The following is a 10879-nucleotide window of genomic DNA, read 5'->3' on the forward strand; positions in this document are numbered from 1 at the left end:
ATGGATTTACTACATTGACAGAAAAAAACTTTCCAGCAATGTAGGATGTAGCTACACTACAGAGCTACAGAGGCATAGCTGTGCTGCTGTAGTGTAGACATACCTAAGTGTGTACCTTCAGGTTTCTACATGATGTTTGCACTACTTTTTCTGGTTTTTCATGTTTGTATCATCAGCCAGTTTTATTTATCTTATAGAAAGAGGTAGAATTACAAACATGTATTTTAATAGTGTGACCCTTTGTGAAATGCATCTCTTTTTTGCAAATCTCTTAACTATTTCTTATTGATATCTTAAAAATAAATAAATAAATAAATCTTTAAAAAGCAACAGAGGGTCCTGTGGCACCTTTGAGACTAACAGAAGTACTGGGAGCATAAGCTTTCGTGGGTAAGAACCTCACTTCTTCAGATGCAAGTCATCTTGCATCTGAAGAAGTGAGGTTCTTACCCACGAAAGCTTATGCTCCCAATACTTCTGTTAATCTTAAAGGTGCCACAGGACCCTCTGTTGCTTTTTACAGATTCAGACTAACACGGCTACCCCTCTGATACTTCACAGCTATGTACATTTCCAATCCTGATTTTTCCATGGGGAGGGGACTGACTTTAATTCTCATCTTTCTTCTTCCACAGATGGTTTTTTGGGAAAATCCCCCGAGCAAAGGCTGAGGAGATGTTAGGCAAACAGAGACACGATGGTGCCTTTCTCATCAGGGAGAGTGAGAGTGCTCCTGGGGACTTCTCTCTCTCAGTCAAGTGAGTATTGCTCTGTAGCATCCAGTGGGCTAATTAGGACACCCCTTGTGTGATAAAAGTACAAATGATTATTCCTATTTTTTCACCTCTGACACTATTTCCCACATGTGTAGTAGCAATTCTCTCTTCCAGTGACGTGCACCTGTGCTGTCTTTTGTAACCATAAATATGGGTGCTCTATCCTACTAAGAGTCACATTGCTGAGCTGATGGTAACAAGATATTGTCCTGTTCTGTGTGAAATGATGTAATGGCTCAGTGGTGAGAGCAGGGGAATGGGACACCATGACTCAATGGATTCTGAAGAATGATGATGATCATGTACTGTTTTTCCCTCTTCCTGCTCTTCTCATTTACTATTCTGAGGCTCTAATTCTTTCCATCTTCTGCTCTCGCTATCTGGCTGGTTGAGAGACACTTTCAAATATGCAGTTTTTCATAACTCTGTGGGAGGCACATATTTTGGGAATATCCTTGTTCTCCAGCATAGAGATGTGGAGTTGTAAAAATGGACTGTGCTTCCCATCTCTTGTCAGTAGATTCCATGTTGGCACAGACCTCACGATTTTATTTTGGAAATGTAGCTGGGTTGCAATGAGCTATTATTACTTAATATCTTTATTACAGTAACATCTAGAGATGCTTATTTAAATCACTTTAACAGTAGCTCCTATGTCAGTGTCAGTCTCGCATATTCCCTCACAAGCTGTGAGATCCCCAAGAGGCTGCTGTGAAATAGAATGGAAATGTTACAAGCTTTAACAATATGGGATATGTACTTAAATGAACAAACTCTTGTCCTTTAGCAGTTGACGCCCTTCTTCCCCTCCACTTATAGTCGCACACCCTTTGCCTGGCAGAGCTGAGCAAGATATCCCTGGAACCTAAGCATCATATTTTGATTATCCAGCTGAGGTTGCTACAGAATACAGAGTTTTCCATGCCCATCAAGCACAGTACCTCATCAGTGTTTTCAGCTCTTTCCTTCTGTGATTAAATTCTGGACCTCATATATGGCAGCATAGAATTCTTCCATCATGCTGGCTTGTTTTAGCAGTACATTTATATTCTGCCTTTGGCACAATAATCAGATACGCTGGAATACACAAAAGGATATATGAATGACCAGAAACAAGATGTAAATGGAACCTTTATTCCTGGAAGCTTATTCTTTACAAAACTAACAAATTGAGTCTAAATACTGGGAAACCACAGATAATCTCTGCCTGCCTAGTAGCTCAGTGATAGCTCACCTACTGATATATTTCTCAGTTTTGGGATTTTTCTGCTGATTAGCTCTTCTGAAAGGGCTTACTAAAACCTTATCTGCAGGATCTGAAGTGGAAAGAAACTGACTGAGAAAGGGAGACTTGAAGCATTAGCCATGATATACTTGCTGCAGATTTGACATTTGCTCATAGCAACAGTAGACTGTATATCTCCAGGTATTGAAAGACTGTAAACACCAAATGAGAACTGCTGCTTGCATTTTTAATTTCTTGGAGCTATAAAGGGAAAATGTTATAATTCTGTCTACATGTACCTCTCTACTGGTAGCCTGTTTTGATCTCCCCTTCCTTCAGAAGAAAATGTATTGGAAGCAAGAGACAGAGGCTTTTATTAAATATCAAAACTTCTGTCTAGTTGCATACCAAAAGATGTAGTTAAAGTTGAGTTAAGGATGCTGCTGTGTAAGTCTATACAAGTGTTCGGGTTGTTTTGTTTTTTCTTGTTGTACTAACAGACTTTGTGTGGGGAGATTTTAATTGAGCACTTTGTTCTGAAGTTTGGGATTTTGAAGTCGATCACCCAGAAGGGATGGGAAACAGAAGGTGCTGTTGTGCAGCAGCAACCTTAACTCCCTCTTAACAAAGTATTTTATAAGTACGTTTCTTTTGTTTTTAAACCTGTGAGAACCTCCAGCCAGCCTGGCTCATTCACATCTCTATCAACAGAATGGGTTTACTCTCTCATGGCTGGGATATCAAGCCTTAGTAGACAATGTTAGACATTCTTTGAGTCTTGGGGAGTTCAACTCAGGTGCTTCAGAAACAGCCAGCACCAGAAAAAGCCTGCATGCATGGCAGTTCTCAAGTCATCTCTTTACTTTGACAAAATGCCTAATCACTACTGATAAAAAAGGAAGTTACACCATGCACAACATGGACCCATGGCCTCTACAACCCAAACATCCCACGGGATCTCCCCAGGACTACAGGTGACTATGGTGTACATATGTATGATGCACATAAATATATAATGTGCATGCACATGAAATGCCATCGTTGGTGGGGAGCGGTATCTTAGGAACCTCTTGACCAAATTTACACCACACATCTTGATGGATTTTAGAGAGATTTGAAAATTTGGCTTTAAAGCAAAACCTTGTTGCAGCCTTAAGTATGGAGTATCTAGTAACTCCATAGTATTCCTTTAACAGGTCCTGTCTTCTGTAGCTTCTTTTTCACCCTTCTCTGTCAGTGCATAAAATGGTAATACCTTCTACAGTCTTAGCTGTGCTGATAAAAAGAGACCATTATCAGCTATTTATCTGGAATCATTTTGAAAGAACCAGTTTTTCATTCCTGTCCCTAGCAGTAAAACCTAAATCTTCTGCTGTCTTAATGTTCAGCTCTTTCACCCCTGCCTGTAATATGCGTAGGGGATGTTCTGGAAAGGATGAGGTGGCACTTTATTTCTATAAACGTGGGTTCAATTTGGCTCATATTGTGAGTGGATTGACTCTGGTTCCAAGATGACATTCTTCCAGCCCCATACACTTTCTAAGTTGACTGTCTTTGTTCAGGTGGGATAACAGCCATTGCTATAGGTCAGGACTGAGTGCCTGGTATAGCTATATGGAAGGAGTCTGCATTCCACCTGCCACTCTATTTGCCTCTCCAGCCAGTATTTTAATTCCCTCTTTCATGAATGCTGTCGTCACAAGCTTTGTTTTTTATAGTATTTATACTTTCAAAACACCCCAGACACTGATCATCTCTCTGATCCCTTCTTCCCTGTGCAGGGTCCGAGGAAGTGCAAAAGCTACTTTCCACCAATCCTTAGCCTGCACAGATGACAGTGGGTTAGTGTATCTCCAGAACCATTTGAGACCTAGATTCACAGCGATTAAGAAAGGAAACTTTATGCTATTTATGCTTGGAATTGTCTTCCTAGGTTTAATCGGTTTCCATTCATGTCCTTCTAGGAAGAGAGACTCTGTATGACTGATACATACAATTTGTCTTCTCTCCCTCTCCCACATCCCAGGTTTGGAAATGATGTGCAGCACTTCAAGGTGCTCCGAGATGGGGCTGGCAAGTATTTCCTCTGGGTGGTGAAGTTCAATTCTCTGAACGAGCTGGTAGATTATCACAGATCCACTTCTGTCTCCAGGAACCAGCAGATATTCCTTCGGGACATTGAGCAGGTGCCACAGGTAAGATGGTGGGAGAGAGGAGCATTGCCACTATAACCAAAATGGAGAGCTCTCCGACAGCAGCCCAGGGTCTGAAGGATTGCTTGAATTTTAAATAGGAAGATATAGGGAGAGAGAAGTTAACCCTTTAACTTTCCCTCTCTGATGTAGAATTATCTGATTCTACAATTCTGAGCCATGGATTCTGCAGACTAATTGTATTGAAAAATAAATGCAGCCCATGTGCCTTCTTTTGGATGGGCTTTGTACCACTATAAAAAACTTGTAAATCCCATTCTATTCTGGCAAAAGATGTCCCTATGACTTTTTGATCATCCAGTTCACATCTTAAGAATGATTTGGGATTATGCCTATCCTTCAATACATAAAGCACCATAGTGAGTCCATCTGTTCGTTCCCACCAGTAGATATGGTCTTAATCATATGTTACATTCCCTTCCCCCTGCTACTTTCATGGGATTTTGATTTCTGTTTGAATTCGTTTTTAGCCAGCAGTGCCCTCAGCAATACACTGCATACCATCAATATCTTAATGCACATTCCTCTTCAGAGGCACACTGTAGAGAATGATTAAGGATATTGGCATATGGAACTTCTCTCCTCTAGGTTGCTGGTTTGAATCTAGTCCAAACTGGTAGTGACTAAAGTTATGGTCTAATGGTTATTGGTTTTAGTTCAGCTCCCAGGCACACCAAAATACCATCACAGTTGGCAATTGGTGTCTGTTGGGCTCTGCAGGAAGATCATCTGACCATTCGATGTGGCTCCTCCAGTCCAGGCTTGAGACATGCTGGAAAGGCTGAGGGGGAAACTTAGGGTATGTCTAAACTAGAGCGTGAAGTCATGAATTCCAGCTCAAGGCGATATACTCACACTAGCTCTGATTACCTAGCGTTCTAAAAATGGAAATAAAGCTGCAGTGGCACAAGCAGCAGGAGGGGCTTGCTGCCCCAGGTATGATCCTGTCTGAGTCCAGAGGTATGGACTTGGGGCAGCTAGCCCCTCTCGCAGCTTGTCCTACCGTGGGTACACATCTATTTTTAGCATGCTGGCCCAATCAGAGCTAGTGTGGGTATGTCTCCTCAAGCTGGCATTTACACCTTCCAGCCCTAGTGCAGACATACCCTTATGCTGCTCTGTCCATGCTCTACCTCGTCTATAGATAAACAGGACATCAAGGCTATTGGACCAGTATTAAATTAACCATATCAAAAAACACATAGCTGAAAAATACAGAAAACATGAAAATAAAAGTACCTCCTAACACCATAAGCTCATTTTTAAAATGAAGCTTTATTTTTCATAAACACAGTATACAGATTTGCAGAAAACAGATTGGATAAAGCAGCAAAGAGGCCTGTGGCACCTTATAGACTAACAGACGTATTGGAGCATGAGCTTTCGTGGGTGAACACCCACTTCATTGGATGTAGAAACCAACACCAACAAAATCTTCACCAAGCATTCTCAGAACTACGGTACCCGCAAGAGGAAATAAGGAAACACATCAACAGACATGTACCCAGAAGCCTACTGCAAGACAAGCCCAAGAAAGAAACCAACAGAACTCCACTGGCCATCACATACAGTCCCCAGCTAAAACCTCTCCAATGTATCAGTGATCTACAACCCATCCTGGACAACAATCCCTCATTTTCACAGGCCTTGGGTGGCAGGCCAGTCCTCGCCCACAGACAACCCGCCAACCTGAAGCATGTTCTCACCAGTAACTACACACCGCACCATAGTAACTCTAACTCAGGAACCAATCCATGCAACAAACCTCAATGTCAACTCTGCCCACATATCTACACCAGCGACACCATCACAGGACCTAACCAGTTCAGCCACACCATCACCGGTTCATTCACCTGCACGTCCACCAATGTAATATATGCCATCATATGCCAGCAATGCCCCTCTGCTATGTACATCAGCCAAACTGGACAGTCCCTACGTAAAAGGATAAATGGACACATCAGATATTAGGAATGGCAATATACAAAAACCTGTAGGAGAACACTTCAACCTCCCTGGACACACAATAGCAGATTTAAAGGTAGCCATCCTACAGCAAAAAAAAATTCAGGACCAGACTTCAAAGAGAAGTGCTGAGCTTCAGTTCATCTGCAAATTTGACACCATCAGCTCAGGATTAAACAAAGACTGAATGGCTAGCCAACTACAAAAGCAGTTTCTCCTCCCTTGGTGTTCACACCTCAACTGCTAGAAGAGGGCCTCATCCTCTCTGATTGAACTAACCTCGTTATCTCTAGCCTGACTCACTCTTACTTGCATATTTATACCTGCCTCTGGAAATTTACAGTACATGCATCCGAAGAAGTGGGTATTCACCCACGAAAGCTCATGCTACAATACGTCTGTTAGTCTATAAGGTGCCACAGGACTCTTTGCTGCTTTTACAGATCCAGACTAACACGGCTACCCCTTTGATACTTGAGATTGGATAAAGTCTGTCCAAAAAAAATTCACTCAACATGAATGACTGGTGGTTAGAAAACTTTAAATGGAAGCATTGAAAATTTCAGTGTGGTCCAATGGTCATTGTTTAGGGGAAAAATTAAGTGTCACGGTATAGGGTTGGTTAAGAATACTCATTGAACGTTGTGATCTGTGTGGGAAGCAAACTGAGGAAGAATAAGAGTAATGAAGCTGTTAAAACACAGAAAGGAAATGGAGAAGAACAAGGATACAGAGGTGAAGGGAATATCTAATGGAGACCCAGTAGCAATATGGGCCTCTGATACAATATGGGCCTCTGATAAGACATGGTCACAAAAAGGCGCAAGAGACTCCACCTTGTTGAGTTTTACTGTAACTCATTCATTTAATTAATTTGATCATTTTCAAAGGCCTTGTGTATTCTAAACTTATCCTTTGAGCATCTTGTCACAGTTGATGAAAGAGGCAATTTGCAGAGAAATGAAACAGCCCAAATATTTACTAGTGGCACCTGAACTCTGTTGCGGAGCTAGAATGCAGCCTGTGAAACAGGGACAGTAAGAGATTTGTATGCTGTGAATGACACTCGCTCTTGGTTTTTTTCCCCATGCAGCAACCCACATACGTTCAGGCCCTTTTCGATTTCGACCCCCAGGAGGAAGGTGAACTCGGCTTCCGCCGTGGAGACTTTATCCAGGTCCTCGACAATTCTGATCCCAACTGGTGGAAAGGAGCCTGTCACGGACAGACGGGCATGTTTCCACGCAACTACGTGACCCCAGTGAACCGGAACATCTAGAGATAAATATTAGAGATTATTTAAAGAAACCAGAGAAACAGTAAATACACATACAGAGTCTAACTACAGCCAGTGATCTAAAATCGCAAGATGGTAAAACCTGAATCACTTCTTACCACAAAGTGATCTTCCTTCACTCAGTATGGAACTTTGGGGGCGGGAGGGAGGGAGAGTTCAACTTACATGCCAAAATTTACCTTTAAATTAAAAAAATTAACAGATTTCCTCAGCTGCTCCTGGGTTGTCCCTTTCATTCACTCTTCCTTTTCCCCCCTCCTCTGTCCATCAGTGCATGAAGTTTTAATGCCATATAAAGTCCTAGCCATGCTGATAAAGGAAAAGGGAGAAACTCTGCTGGTATTTTCTCTCTATGCAAACAGTCTTCATTTGACATGGAGGGACTTGAGAGAAGAACCAAATCCACTGTCCTGCCTTTAAAAAAACAAAACTGCTTTTTTGCCTTCAGCATTCAGCTCTTTTTGGTTGGGAAAAGATGGTGTTTTCTTTATTTTTCCTTCTCCTTAGCCACTCTCCCCTCTGAGGCTCAGCAGAGTGAAGGAGACACACTTTTTTTCACAAGTCACAGAGCTGCTCTGAGAAATTCCAAACTACAATCAGTCTGTTCTCTTTTATTTTGGTGACAGCTTTTTTTCTTAAAGGTGTACGGTTGAGCACAGTCTGTAATTTTTTTCCATAGTGCCTTTTCCCTTATTTCCTTTTTTTATTATTTTTAAGTTAAAAGGACAGTCCAGAGGTTTTTTTCTTTATACGTGTAAATATTTTTAGGGGGGGAGGGGTAGTTTTATCAATGAATATAAAAAGACATCTACAAAAAAGATGGAGCTTTAATATTTGTATTACCGTCTGACTTTCTTTATTCCAAGGAAAAATACAAGGCATATACAGTGTTGTAAGTGACAGCACAGGCTGCTCAGAGGTGGGGAGCTGCAGCCAGGAGCCTCAGGAAAAAGGGGAGAGTAGGATTGCCTCATAGAAATGTAGGATTGGAAAGGACGTCAATAGGTCATCTAGTCCAGTCCCCTGCACTGAGCCAGGACTAAGTATTATGGGAAATGGGCAAACGTATTTGGGGGTGAAAGGTGGACGATGTTCTATCAAAGTACCATGGTGGGAGAGAATAGTGCTGAGGTGTCCGACGAAATGTACATTCCTCTTGACAGGAAGCTTTATATTACAGGGAAACCTCAAGAAATAGTACTTGAGTACACTTCAAGGTATTAGTGAATGTCCACACATACGCATGTAATCAAGAGTCTGGCTCCCTTTAGGCTGGGGTAGGGAATATTTGCAATCATGTCTTGTTCTTGAAAAGAGGGGGTGGCATCACTGTTCTCTGCTTTCTCCCTACCCCCTCCTCCTCATGCCAGTGTTACGCAATTTAAGAAGTTGATTCTTACTTTTCAATCCTGGTTCACAGCAGGCTGTGTGGTGACTGCATTCCCCCTTCCCTCACCACAGTGGCATTCGTTAATGCCATCAGCCCCTCTGCCAGAGCAGTTTGACGTTGATTTGGACAAAAAGGAGATAAATCAAACTGCAGAGCTTTGTGCCAATCTTCAGTTATATTGTTTCCTCTTGGCAGCCCTGTGGCTGAACCCTTCACCCCAACGATGAACCCCAAAACTGCAACAGAGATCTCCTGCCCAAGCGGAGACGTTCCTGTATTGGCGGGTGCCTTTTTTGTACTAAGTGTTACAAATATTTTATTCCTGAGATGGACTCTGCCTTACACTTCATTTCTCCAGCAGATGAAAGAGAGAGCTACCCTGTAGAGTATTACTTTCTCTCCCTGTCCTTGCTAGCTGTCATTCACTTTGTCTTCTTTCTAAAAATGATTGGAAAAGGAATCTATGGCATTCTACACCTGGACCATTTGATTGTTTCCTTATTTTGAAATTGGTGTATATCATACAGCCTTATGTCTTGTGTGTACATATATTAAAAAAAAATCAGTGTTTAAATAAAAAGGCCTATGTACTTAATCCTTTAACTCTGCAGCAGCATTTGGTAGATAGTAATTAACTGTGAATAATAAATATCCAATGAATTCTTCACTTTAGCATCTGTCTGTTATTTCCATTAACTGAGCAAAACATCAGCCAGTCAAACTAATTTATAACATGTAACTCAGTGGGAAGGAGGAGATAAGTTAGTCCTTCATCCTACCAAGATAGATAAATTGAGAACTGCATAGGTTAGCATGCATGGCCTTCTGGGTTCAGATAAAAATCCTGTCTGCTGCTTGCAGACATTAAAGATCCTTTGTCCATTATCTGAACGGTAGGTGGAGCTTAGTTGTTTCCTTGTTCCTTGCTCAAAACTTTTTATTGATCTCCACAAATGGGCATGAATTGCTGACCCATAGTAAGGAACCGGTTGTGGAAGATCCTTTGGTGTATCCGATCTGACTTCTGACTGATAGTCTCCAAGTAGTTTATTGCTGCTCTTTTACTGAAGGACAGAGGGGGGATGCTGGAATCTGACTTGTGAGAACAGCAACTGTGTTTCCAACTGACAAATGAGTGATTATTTATTTATTTTCCTGCTCGATTTGCACCTTGGCCTAGCTGCCTTTATGGATTACATCCAATGGTATGAGTTGATTCCAAACGCACTTTCAAATGGACCAGAATGGCTTACCTGGATCACGATAATAAGCTGTATTAATTCAATGGTGGAAATGGTCCTTGAAAACCTGTCTGCATCAATATCAATTGTATGACTTCTCTCCAACCCTTTGCTCTGTGTAGATTATGTCCCTCCATAGTAGGATTTAAAGCATAATAATTGAAAGGCTGACTGACATATAAGCTTCTTTGAATTGTCAAAGATAATTCTTGTTTGGTTAGGAATTCTTTCACCACATCTGTTCTGGAGCCTGCTGTCTCTGGCAATAGCTAAATTATCCAGTGAGAATTTTTTCATTGTTTTTCCTGAGTTGTGCCAAGTCAGTACCCCCAACCAAACTTGCAATGATTTGCCTTGTGGGTTTGAGTTGGATATCGTTTATAATGTTGAACTGGGACACCTTCACATTCTCAGTGGTCTTTATCTTCTATTGAAAGTTTTTTTTAGAAAAATTCCTTATGGCTTGTAAAGGAAGCAAAACACATTTGTTGCCATTTTGTATGGTTGTGTAATATTAATGATGGTGCTTGGTTCTTGTTTTTGGCCAAAATCCCTTCTGAGTAAGTCATGTATCTCTTTAAGGTTCTCTCTCCCACATACACATACAACCACCACCATGGGTGCACACATACACCCCCTTCTCCTGACAATGCAAATGTCAAAATTAAGATTAAAGGTCTCCTTCCCCTTTCTCCTCTTTCACACCCCACACCCCCAATCTCTACATACCAGACTGTCCTCCTACCTGATACTAGCAAAGCAAAAGCAATAT

General features: G+C 41.5%; 1 protein-coding gene across 2 annotated transcripts in view; it reads left to right on the forward strand.

Annotated features, from left to right (window-relative positions):
- The window catches only part of GRB2 (growth factor receptor bound protein 2), a gene marked incomplete in the record, with an annotated part of 87277 nt that extends 77739 nt beyond the window's left edge, over nt 1–9538 (forward strand). For both annotated transcript variants that reach the window (XM_034789884.1, XM_034789885.1), the window contains 3 exon segments: nt 636–758; nt 4028–4196; nt 7273–9538. In XM_034789884.1, the coding sequence (XP_034645775.1) occupies nt 636–758; nt 4028–4196; nt 7273–7458 (478 nt within the window).
- Between the last annotated feature and the right edge of the window lie 1341 nt (nt 9539–10879).

Source organism: Trachemys scripta, chromosome 14, assembly GCF_013100865.1.
Source record: "Trachemys scripta elegans isolate TJP31775 chromosome 14, CAS_Tse_1.0, whole genome shotgun sequence".
Lineage (NCBI taxonomy): Eukaryota > Metazoa > Chordata > Testudines > Emydidae > Trachemys > Trachemys scripta.